The sequence below is a fragment of the Terrapene carolina genome, unplaced genomic scaffold, assembly GCF_002925995.2.
Source record: "Terrapene carolina triunguis isolate 2854851 unplaced genomic scaffold, T_m_triunguis-2.0 Scaffold104, whole genome shotgun sequence".
Lineage (NCBI taxonomy): Eukaryota > Metazoa > Chordata > Testudines > Emydidae > Terrapene > Terrapene triunguis.
Window position 1 is genome coordinate 359,463 of NW_020664455.1, and position 13,129 is coordinate 372,591.

General features: G+C 42.0%; 1 protein-coding gene across 1 annotated transcript in view; it reads left to right on the forward strand.

Annotated features, from left to right (window-relative positions):
• Positions 1-13,129, forward strand: part of LOC112112195 (FAS-associated factor 1) — a 320,608-nt gene that overhangs the window by 282,461 nt on the left and 25,018 nt on the right. The window contains exons 16-17 of the mRNA XM_026651874.1: positions 2,775-2,855; positions 4,153-4,230. Coding sequence (XP_026507659.1) covers positions 2,775-2,855; positions 4,153-4,230 — 159 coding nt within the window. The remainder of the gene's footprint in view (positions 1-2,774; positions 2,856-4,152; positions 4,231-13,129) is intronic.

Sequence of the window (13,129 nt, forward strand, 5' to 3'; positions counted from 1 at the left end):
GCCAGACACTAGGGCAATTAGAAGAGCACAGCAGGGCTCCTTAATTTTCATGTGGCACTGCTGCAGGCCCCTGGTGTAGCCTCTGTCCATCATACTCTTGGAGATTTTTTTCAAATATTTTGGCATTTCGTCTTTTGGAACAGAGTTCTGATAGCACAGATTCGTCTCCCGAAACAGCAATCAGATCCAGTACCTCCCGTTTGGTCCATGCTGGAGCTCTTTTTCGATTCTGAGACTGCATGATCACCTGTGCTGATGAGCTCTGCGTGGTCACCTGTGCTGATCAGCTCGCCACGCTGGTCAAACAGGAAATGAAATTCAAAAGTTTTCGGGGCTTTTCCTGTCTACCTGGCCAGTGTATCTGAGTTGAGCGCAGTCCAGAGCGATCACAATGGAGCACTCTGGGATAGCTCCCGGAGGCCAATACCGTCTAATTGCATTCACGCTACCCCAAATTTGACCTGGTGATGTCGATTTGAGCGCTAATCCCCTCATCGGGGAGAAGTACAGAAATCTATTTTAAGAGCCCTTTAAGTCGACAAAAACGGCTCCGTTGTGTGGACGGGTGCAGGGTTAAATCGATCTAACGCTGCTAAATTCGACCTAAACTTAGTGCAGACCAGGGCTCAGAAATGTCGGTTTTGTTAGCTAGGGTGACTGGCCATTAGGTGTTAATAGGGCTAAGCTCCACCAGTAATGTCGTAGCTGTAAAATAGGGTTGTACTGCAGAGTGCACTATTACCTGCTGCTACTGGGGAGCTTCTGGTGGGGCTGGAGCTGCTCCAGCTTCTGTAAACTGTAGAGGAAAGAAGGACATAGCAGAAAATGCTGGATTTGGTTGAGCTGGCCCCAAAGAAGCAGAGTACAGAGGTATATGAACAAGCTCCCTGCAGCCTCCAGCTCTTGGAGTCCATGTAGTGCTTAGGCTGCAGGCAGCAGAGGAGGCACGGTGCAGGGAATACAGAGATACGTTTCCTGCTGCTTCTGTTTCTGCTTTTCCAGTCCCAGTAACAAGTAGGGATGATTTCTGGGTTACGGGAATGTGGGGGCTCCTGAGTATGGTGGTGGTGGGCCATGGATTGAAAGAGGAAGAGTTCTGAATCCCTCAAACTATTGCCTAATTTCTCTTCTCCCATTCACCTCCAGAATCATTGAGCATGATGTCTACAACTACTCTCTGGTGTTTTTCTTCCAGTTCTGTTCTTGACTATTTCCAATCTGGTGTCCATTATCTATTCACCTGGGAAATCACTGTAATGATCTGTTCCTGGTCAAAACTGTAGGCCTAGACTCCATCCTTATCCTACTTGACCTCTTGGTGACTTTTGACACCACTGACCACTCCCGACTTCTTGAAATTTTGTCCTTAATTGGCTTTTATAACTCTGTCCTCTCATGGTTCTTCTATCTCTCTGATCAATCTTTTACTGTCTCATTAGGTGGGTCATCCTCCTCCCCTCTCCCCCTTTCTATGGGTTGCCCTCCAGAGTTTGTCCTTTGTGCCCTCTCCACTTGTCTCTTTACACCCTCTCTCTAGGTGCTCTTATCCACAAGCGTGGTTTTAACTACCATCTTTATGCTGATGACTCACCTCTCTACCTCTCTATTGATGAGCTATTTTCTTTCATCCAGTCTAGTATGTTGGCCTGTCTTTTCTGACATCTTTGTAAATGTCCAATCATTATCTTCAGCTCAGCATGACCAGAACTGTGCTCTTGACCTTTCCCCCCAAGATCTCCTCTCATCCCCCTTTTCTGTATCACCATGGAAAATACCATGAAGGTTGCAGTAGCCAAGGCTTGAAATGATGAGGTTGTGGAAGAGAGTTTTGGCTGTGTGGACAAAGCGCCAAGGCCGGATTTTAAAAGATATTTTGTAAGAAAAAGCAGTAAGATATAGCAATGGCCTGAATATGTGGGTCCAGTGAGAGGGTCGAATCAAAGATGATCCCCAGGGTTGCAGGCCTGAGTCACTGGGAGAATGATGGTGGTTTGCACGGTGATGGAGAAAGGAAGGAGAAGGGTGGGCTCCTTTTCCTACTCCTTTCCTCCACCTCTCTACTTCCAATTGATGAAATTACAATCCATGTAACTAACCAAGCTGGGCCAGTTCTTCGGCAGGTTCATTTCCAAAGTTCTTCACCCTACTGTCTGTTTGTGCCTTTAGATTGACAGCCCTTCAGGGCAGGAATTGGCTCTTTTCTATGTTTGTACAGAGCAACGGGGGTTGGGGCCTTTGGCGATACCATAACATTAATATTTAATAATAACGAGCCTGGGTGGAACCTGTTGAAGCAAAGGGATTTTTACCTGATGAAGGAGTTGGGAACAGACCCTTCTCTTGTAGGTTAAAATGGTGGGACTAGCCAGTGCCTGATGTCAACTTCATTGGACAGTGAACAGCAAATCCAGCGTCTGAAATTTAAAATTCATTTCCTGAGGACATCTTTTCCAAACCTACAATTTATCTAAACATAGATAATTATACATTTATAATGGACCAATTTAAACACTGCATCAGGCAGATCATATTTGCTCGCTCTCTCTCACACACATGCACACTCATATATATATATATATATATACACACACACGTGTATATATAAAAACCTAAAGTTTACCTTGAATCACTTTTGTGGGCCTCTATTGCAAGCAGAAGCAGAAGTAATGCAACCAAATTACTATTAAAACATTTGGTCTAAAGAGTGCTAGTGAGTATAGAAGAAACACAATATTGGTCTATTAATAATTTGTTGGGTTTTTTTTTTATTTTAGGATGAACGTGAGGCCAGAGAGAATGTGAAGAGAGAACAGGACGAAGCTTACCGCATTTCACTAGAAGCTGATAGAGCAAAGGTGTGTGCATAGTGAAGAATATCCCCTGCTGAGTTGGGAAATAATTTCATGAATACCAGGACATGCATGTCCTCACAATGGATGAAATTCACCCAGCTGTGGAGAACCACACAACTTCAGCCCCATGTAGGGCTCTGCTTCCCTACACGCCAAGGAAAACTCCTTACCAGCCACACAGGCCAGCATACAAAGCCACATTGTGGGCAAGCCAAGAGAGAGGCCACAGATTTATATTTACACAGCTCCAGTGGCCCCAGTAGCCCACACAACTGACATGTAGGGTCTGTGGTAACAATTCCAACCAAGAGACTGGAATAGTGGTCATGGGGGCTGTGAGGCAGGCCTGCTCTGGGTTCTGGTGGGGGAGTCACCTTGCCATCTGTTCTGCACTCCCCCCTCACGGAGCATGAGTACTCAGAGTGAGTTTCACCTTGTGTGACTAGGAATTCTTCATGGGTAGTTGCTTCTGCTCAGCACAGTAGTTTATGTAGCTGAAGTTTGGAAATTCTCAGAATATGTGTTGCTCATTAAGCACATGTTTTATGTGGTGCACTGATGAGGACGTACACAGTGTTCAGATGACTGTTTTCATTATTGAGGACTGGGGGGTTCACATGGCTTTATCATATCATTTAAATATGGCACATGCACATACTGGCCAAAAAGTTTGACCTGTGTAGCAGTGCTCCCTTTGGCCTTATGACTAGGATCCACTGCGGGATTAATTTAATATGTGATATGCTCTCTGTCAAGGAGCCTCTATCCTGTCCTTGCAAGGAGATGACTTGATCTAAGAGGCCTTTTCCATCTCTAACTAGTGGATCTATAGACAAGATACCAATTTTGAATAAAAACTTGTGTAGTTATTTGCAAATTTTGTATTATTCTATTGTTCCTTTATGTTCCTATTCTTGCTCCAGAATTAAGGGGCTTGTGTTCTTCTCCCCATCTGCATTCAGAGGGGAACATGCACCCACCAAAGAGCAGGAGGGGAGGATACCACCTTTGTGGCATGCTCCCCTTCAGCCCCAATCTTTCAGAAGCTCCTCCCAGTCTGAGGCTGTATTAATGCACAATGTTTCCCCTACTGTTTGTGGAACCCGGTGTGACAGCTGAAGTCTGCCCCTTGTCTCTGGCAGGTCTGCACAAACCACTCCTACCCCAGCAGAAAAAGAAACATTTGTGGAGTTTCCTTTCCTTTATGTGGGTAATGCGATTTGTTGCACAGGGCTATGGGCTGTCCTGCTTAGCTGTCAATTGAATGTAAATGTGATTATTGTTTCTTTCTCTTGACTAGAGGGAAGCACAAGAGAGAGAACAAGCAGAGCAGTTTCGTTTGGAGCAGATTCGAAAAGAACAGGAGGAAGAACGTGAGGTGGGACACTTTGCCTTTTGGGGCAATTTCTAGAGTTTGTGTTGTGGGATGCCTGGCAACCATCACTCAGAGCTGACTAAGATTTTTGTGTGGGCATTCAATACCTATGACCTACTTTACTCTAACATGGATAACATTTATAGATCGTTTTACTCTATTGAGTACAACATGGTTTTATGGCTTTTCCACTAACTATTCTGTCTCATATTATCTGCTGCTGTTCCACTATCCTTGGGCAAGTCTGAAGCGCGCTCTGCCTCAGTTTCCTTGTTTGTTACATAGATAACCTACTTCACAAGGGCCTCATGAGGTCTCACTCCTCATCTTTGATAAAGTGAGGGTTTGTATGCATTTAGGTCTATTAGCACTTTGATCACTGTACTAAATCATCATCACACCCCTAGTGGAAGGGAGATTAATATTAGTGTCCTCATTTTACACAGGAGGGGTATTGACTGAGTCTGAGAAGTTAAGTGACTTGACAATAGAATCAGAATCGTAGGACTGGAAGGGCCTCAATAGGTCATCTAGTCCAGTCCCCTGTGCTCAAGACAGGACTAAGCAATAACTAGACTATCCCTGACGGGTGTTTGTCCAACCTGTTCTTAAAAAGCTCCAGTGATGGAGATTCCACAACCTCCCTAGACAATGTGTCCCAGTGCCTAACTACCCTCACAAGAAGTTTTTCCTAATCTTCAATTTAAATCTCCCTTGCTGCAGTTTAAGCCACAGAGGGTGTCCGCATTAGAGCTGGGATTAGAATGCAAGAGTGCCGTACTCTCAATCCTTGCGTTATGAACTGGGCCATGCTATTGAGCTAGACCAAGACAGTCCATTGGTTGACTGGCAGGACTAGTTTAGCTGCATGCAGCTGGGAGAAATCTTATGATAGTTTTGGCTCTATCCACTGCAGACCAAATGACATCATTCTATAGCCACAAATTGGGCTGGAGTACCCCCCTCCCCCAGTTTAGAGGGATCTTTGGCAGTTGGTTTCATGGATCCCAGGGCCAACTATGAGTAGCTGCAAGGAAGACAATGATTAATCTGTGAGTTTTAGGAAAAATCACAGTGACAGTCTCTCAGCCCTAGTGATCAGTTAACATGGGTTCATATAATAAATATTTTATACACCTACATTTTATTATTTTATATGGAAAAGAACCTACTTTTTAAACTATAAAACATGAGATTAGCATTCACATTCTGAGTTACTTAAATTAGGAGTCCTGTGTCTGAAGCCCCAAACATTGTCTTTGCAAATTCCATTTTTTAAAACGGGGTATCTCAGGTTGCTTTTCATTTTATGGATGGATTTCTTCAATTTTCTTTTCAAATATCTTGGAGGCTAGTCAGCACTATGAACAAATGGGTTGCATAATTTAATTTGGGGAATGAAGCCGTTTTTTAATGTTAAGATAAAACTAACCCAAAGCCCACAAAAATCCCAATTATTTTCTTTGTACTAATAATATAATTTTTAAATGGCCAATCAAATTTATCCTGAAACTTCTTTTAAAGAAAAGAAACCTTTAGACTCTGACTGAGACCTTAAATGTCAAAGTCTGTCCCCTCAAAACCAAGGTAACAATGAAAATTCAAAAACCCTGTCACAATAATGATGCAAACTCTCCATTGTGATTAAATATATTGGCTGCAAGGGAAACTAATGAGGTTAAACATCAGAAAAATTAGGAGGTAAAAAGAGCAAAGCAAGATGAGTGAATTTAACTCTTCAGAATGTTTCTCAAAGCACACTGCTAATGAGAAATATATATGTGTTATGCCATAAAGCCACAGTTTTGTTTACAAATCCAAGTCAATGAAGTACAGCACTAGTTCTTGCTGAACCAATAGCTAATCCCTTGTTACACCCATTCAGGTACAAGGGCCACAAAAGAGGCCAAATCAACCCTGTAAGAGGCATTGATGCGTACCTGAGCACAGCCCCAAACTGGCCCCTCTCCAGGAAGCATCTCATGGGAACAACTTGTTAATTTGTGAGATATGAGCCATCATACAAGTGTGCTCCATTCCGTTAGTCTGAGTGGATGGATAAACCAGATTACTGTTCCCCAAATGCAACTGCAGTGTGAAGAGTTTGAAAGCACAGGTGTCTAGCAGAGATTCTGCAGGATCTAATCCAGGATGCCCAACTTTCCTGCTGCATATGGTCAGACTCAGCAGTGTAATTGTTTGTCAGACTGTGCCACAAGTGTCCTGTTCCCCAGTCCCCCAGTAAAAGCTTGTTATGGGGATTCAATGGGGTTTCACAAATAGTCCATTGTCCCAATCTGTTTTGTCCCAGTACAGTGTAATTCCTGCATGCTAAAACAGTCCTAGTGTAACATGTACGAAGTTATGCACATAGCAGTAATTTTTTCTTCTTCTTTATCTCCAGGCAAATGTATACCATAGTGATAAAAGAAGGGATAGTGCACATCTGCTTCTCCCCCCCCCCCCCCCCCCCCCCCCTCCCAAAAACTGTACACAAGACTCTCAGTCCTTAGAGCAGTTCTGGTGAAATAAACAGAATCATAGCTCAGCTAGCTATGTCATCAACCGCTGGGTGTGGTTAAAACAGCTGTCATGTAGTACCCAAAAGAAAACTGCGTGTCCGTGGCTGATGAAATGCTCCCTATGTTTATCCATTCTTCACAGGGGTGAGATGGAGCTAAGTCAGTTAATGATTAAAAAGAGCTTTGAGATCCTTGGATGAGACTTTCAAATTAAAAGTGCTATAGATGTGCAAATTTAAAGGGTGAAGTGCTGGCCCCATTGAAGCCAATGGGCTTTTTGCCATTGATTTCAGTGGGCCTAGAATTTCACCCATCATTAACAAGTACCTTATTAATAATAAGCATTGATATATCTGCATCCTTGTGGGGTGTATTTGTTTGCGAATGCTATATATTTGTATAACCCAAGATACCTTCCCATCTTTTTCTGTTCATTGATATAATTTTCTTGATCTGACTCTCTTCTTTTGTCAGACATTTGAAATCTGGTATTGTTTTTATTTAATTTTCCAGATGATTAAAGTCTGTGGAACTGGTGAAATCCTGTTTAAATTGCATCCTTTCCTTTCTTTTCTTTTTTCTTTTGTTGTTGTTGTTTTTTTTGTTGTTTGTTTTCTGCCCTCAAGTAGGTTTTTAAATGTATATTTGGTGACATTTTAGTACTGTGTACTTTTCTGATATATGGAAAAATTGCCTTATACAACTGCAAAATATAAAGTTGGTAACCAACACAATTTTGTATTCTCTAAGACAAACTTGACAAGCAAATTGTGTCAACAATTCACCTTGCATACATCTTTCTGACCAAGATAAATGCATCCAAGAACCTGAAATATTTAAGTGCTTCCAGGAACTTTTAAACCATGTTATATTGTGAATACAGTAACTCCTCACTTAAAGTCGTCCCGGTTAACATTGTTACGTTGCTGATCAATTAGAGAACATGCTTGTTTAAAGTTGTGCAATGCTCCCTTATAACGTTGTTTGGCAGCTGCCTGCTTTGTCCACTGCTTGCAGGAAGAGCAGCCCATTGCAGCTAGCTGGTGGGGGCTTGGAACCAGGGTGGAACGGCAGCCCCCCATCAGCTCCCTGCTCCCCTAAGTTCCCTGTGCTGCAGCCGCCCAGCAGGCTAGCAATTGCCAGCAGTTCAGCTGTCCCTCCCCCCACTGCCATGTGCTGCTCCTGCCCTCTGCCTTGGAGCTGCTCCCGGGAGCCTCCTGCTTGCTGTGCAGGGGGGGGGGGGGTTAATGTCAGGGTGTCCCCCTGCTCCCCGCTTACCCCATCTCCACAGAGCAGGGGGGAGACATGACAGGGCTCAGGATGGAGGGAGCTTGCTGGCTGCAGCTGCTGTCTCAACTTCCTGATATACTTAAGAAGGCAATGTACTTAGAGTGCTCAGCGTACTTAAAGGGGCAATGCATCTCTCTCTTACACACACAGGATGTGTCTTTGTCTGCCATGCTGTCTCCCCTTCCTCCGTTCGTGCTGCCCTGTAGAGTGTGAGGCTCCAATAACAACGTGTTAACCCTTGAGGGCTCAGCCGAATGCTAGTTCATCATTTAGCAGCAAGGCATTCCCTGGGAAATATCCCACCCCCTTCCACCCTCTAACTTCACCACCTCAACCAAGCTTCACAATCATCATTGCTGTATACAGTATTAAATTGTTTGTTTAAAACTTATACTGTGTGTATACATATATATAATATAGCTTTTTGGTCTGGTGAAAAAAAATTCCCTGGAACCTAACACCCCCCCCCCTTTTACATTAATTCTTATGGGGAAATCGGATTCGCTTAACATTGTTTTGCTTAAAGTCGCATTTTTCAGGAACAGAACTACAACGTTAAGCGAGGAGTTACTGTAGTTCATTTAGTCAGAACTACAGTATTAAGTGTTTTGCATGGGATGCTCCACCTTTTCTCTACAATGCACAGTAGAACTTGCTGTACTCTTACCTCCTGTTGCTACCAAAAGTCGAGAATGGGAATTAAGGTAAGAGACCATTAGAGGGAAACTAGAGGAGTATTGCAGAAAATAGGAATGTGAGAATTCTGTTGTGAATAATTAACAGGTTGCATTCTGTAAAGTTATTAGCAATTGAACTCACGTAAACTAGTATTGTAGCAGACTGTTGAGAAATTGCCTTGCTTATCTTCTAATTCATGTAATTAGTGTGTTTTCTTTCTCTCTTTAAAAGTAATTGTGCACACATAGAAACAATAATTCCCTTCCGCTGCACTGTGCTTACTACCCTGCCTTTTCTAATACAATGGCCTTTTGGAAACTGTTTTCTTACATAAAAGTAGCAAAACCAGTCCCTGATTAAAACTATACCTGGGCTTCCTTGTTTTAATACAAACTGCAGTAATGAAAAGAATAGGATCTGTTTGCTTAGCCAAACAAAAGAGATTTTAACAATGCTGTTTACTAACACTGCCCATGTTCAAGTGTACGGATTACCTATAGTCTGTTGTTCTGTAACAGTGTTTGCTTACATAAGGGGCTTTATGTTCAGTTCCATATATTTGAAATCTGGCTATTGATCTATTCACATACTGAACATCCTTTTTTATCAACAAAATTCAGCTTGCTTATTCAGGTCCAAGAGTTGCTAATGTTATCCAGCTCATAATTATTTTCTAACTTGGTTCACTGGTGTGGAATATCCATTGTATATTGTCATTTTATGTTGAAGCCTTGGAGACTGGTTACTTTGGGGAGCTAGGTATTCTTTGCACAAAGAAAAGAGCTCTAATGAGCTACTGTTGTTTATTTTTCTGTAATATAATTGATTGAGTTCAGTAAATAATGTAGCATCTGTTATTATACTATGTGGGGAAATGTCAAAACAGAAGGATAGTAAGCAGGTGGTTGAGGAAGGAAAGAAAGGAAATAGAATCTATTTAATTATATTATTTAAAATATAATCTCATAGCAGACACATAAAAATGAATTTGAGCCACAAGGACGTTAAACTCTCTTGGATTCACACAGAAAGTGCCTGGGATTGCAAAAGCCCATGTGAAGCTCTATGTATAATTATTTATATTGAGATATAATTTCCCTCAATGTCTGCATGTAAGAAGCAGATTGTTTAAATGATCTTGTACCCTTGCCTCTGCCTCATTCTGTCCCTTTAATGTAATTCATTTCCCCCACTAAATGACTATGGGGAAGATTTTCAAAGACACAAATGGCAATTGAGTGCCTAACTCCCATTGAAAATCAATGGGAACTAAGCACTTAACTGCCTTTGAAAAATCTTTCTCTTTGTGCCTTTTTTCATATCACCCCAATTATTATTGTTAAGATTTTTACCAACAGGTACCTGCGTGTAGGCTCCTTTAGAACATCAGGCCAAACTAATTTAGCAGGCATCTTCTTTTGAAAATGCTGGCCACAGGATTCATGTTGTACTACAGGGGTGGGCAAACTACGGCCCGCGGGCTGGATCTGGCCCCTCAGAGCTTTGGATCTGGCCCGTGGGATTGCCCCCCGTGGCGCCGCGGGCCCCGCGCAGCTCTCAGAAGCGGTCCTTGGGCAGGGGGGCAGAGGGCTCCACATGCATTGCCCTTGCCTCCAGGCACCGCCCTCTGCAGCTCCCATTGGCAGCTATAATTCCTGCCCCAAAGAGCTACCATCTAAGGAGGCGAGCAACATATAGAGCGTGAATAAGAAGGCAATCAAATATATATAGGTTTTAGAAACATGTTTACGTTTGCTTACTTTTATAAGAACGGCCATACTGGGTCAGACCAAAGTATCTAGCCCAGTATCCTGTCTTCCAACAGTGGCTAATGCCAGGTGCCCCAGAGGGAATGAACAGAACAGGTAATCATCAAGTGATCCATCCCGTTGCCTATTCCCAGCTTCTGGCAAACAGAGGCTAGGGACACCATCCCTGCCCATCCTGGCTAATAGCCATTTATGGACCTATCCTCCATGAATTTATCTAGTTCTTTTTTTAACCCTGTTATAGTCTTGGCCTTCACAACATCCTCTGGGCAAAGAGTTCCACAGGTTGACTGTGCGTCGTGTGAAAAAATATGTCCTTTTGTTTGTTTTAAACCTGCTGTGTATTAATTTCATTTGGTGACCCCTAGTTCTTGTGTTATGAGAAAGAGTAAATAACACTTCCTTATTTACTTTCTCCAACCAGTCATGATTTTATAGACCTCTATCATATCCCCCCTTAGTCATCTTTTTTCCAAGCTGAAAAGTTCCAGTCTTATTAATCTCTCCTCATATGGCAGACACTCCATACCCCTAATCATTTTTGTTGCCCTTTTCTGAATCTTTTCCAATTCTAATATATCTTTTTTGAGATGGGGCAACCACATCTGCACGCAGTATTCAAGATGTGGGCATACCATGGACTTGTATAGAGGCAATATGATATTTTCTGTCTTACTATATATCCCTTTCTTAATGATGCCCAACATTCTGTTCACTTTTTTGATTGCCGCTGCACGTTGAGTGGATGTTTTCAGAGAACTATCCACAATGGCTCCAAGATCTCTTTCTTGAGTAGCAACAGCTAATTTAGACCCCATCATTTTATATGTATAGTTGGGATTATGTTTTCCAGTGTGCATTACTTTGCATTTATCCACATTGAATTTCATCTGCCATTTTGTTGCCCAGTCACCCAGTTTTGAGAGATCCTTTTGTAGCTCTTCAAAGTCTGCCTGGGACTTAACTATCTTGAGTAGTTCTGTATCTTCTGGAATTTTGCCACCTCACTGTTTACCCCTTTTTCCAGAACATTTATGAATATGTTGACTAGGACTGGACCCAGTACAGACCCCTCCGGGACACCATTATTTACCTCTCTCCATTCTGAAAACTGACCGTTTATTCCTACCTTTTGTTTCCTATCATTTAACTAGTTACCAATCCACGAGAGGACCTTCCCTCTTATCCCATGACTGCTTACTTTGCTTAATAGCCTTTGGTGAAGGACCTTGTCAAAGTCTTTCTGAAAATCTAAATACACTATATCCACTGGATCCCCCTTGTCCACATGCTTGTTGACCCACTCAAAGAATTCTAGCAGATTGATGAGGCATGATTTCCCTTTACAAAAACCATGTTGACTACCAACAAATTATGTTCATCAATGTGTCTGACAATTTTGTTCTTTACTATAGTTTCAACCAGTTTGCCCAGTACTGAAGTCAGGCTTACCGGCCTATAATTGCCAGGGTCACCTCTGGAGGCCTTTTTAAAAATTGGCAGCACATTAGCTATCCTCCAGTCATTTGATATAGAAGCTGATTTAAATTATAGGTTACAGATTACAGATAGTAGTCCTGCAATTTCACATTTGAGTTCCTTCAGAACTCTTGGGTGAATACCGTCTGGTCCTGGTGACTTATTACTGTTTAGTTTATCAATTTGTTCCAAAACCTCCTCTAATGACACCTCAGTCTGGGACAGTTCTTCAGATTTGTCACTTAAACAGAATTGCTCAGGTTTGGGAATCTCTCTCACATCCTCAACTGTGAAGACCAATACAAAGAATTCATTGAGTTTCTCCGCAATGGCCTTGTCGTCCTTGAGTGCTTCTTTAGCATCTCGATCGTCCAGTCACCCCACTGGGTGTTTAGCAGGCTTCCTGCTTCTGATGTACGTAAAAAAAAATTTTGCTATTACTTTTTATTACTTATATTCACATAAATAAAGACTTTCCCACTCTGCTCTCGGCTGAGCCATTAAATATTGGCTGATTTCTTGTAGCTGTTGCAGCAAAAATGCATCCTGGTGCTTGGAGCCATTTCTCTGTGGATAGCATCTTTCCTTTCCTCCTTTAATCTATCCTTAAAATCCACTTTTTTTGCCTTGGCTTTTTCCCTGCTGATCCTCCTATGACTATGGCCGTTCCCACCTTCGTGCCTCATATATGCTAAATAACCTGTTTGCCTTAAATATAGAGAAGAAATATCCCAATCAGAGCATTTTAGTTACAAGTATTTTTAGTAAATCTAACAAGTAGGGGTTTGTTTTCATTGTGAATTGCTGTTGGGGGGAGGAAGAGATTCCCTAGTTTCAAATGGTCAGTTATTTTGCCTAGAGGAGTACAGTTTGATAATAAAAAGTATTTACAAAAATGAATGCATGTAGTGCCTTTAATTTGTAACCTTTAAGAAACCAATTGAGCACTTGACAGTTATTCTCTCAATCAAAAATGTTGATACCTTTTTGCCAAACAATTAAATTACCTCTCTCCATCATGCAGTAAACTGTAGGTTTAATTATGTGTTATAAAGGAAGGGTTTATTTTAATTAATTGTCTGGTGGGCTGTTATTAAGAAATGCATAATAATGGTTTTGTCATTGAGACATAAAGCACAGCTAAAGTTCTGGAGCCGTGTGATT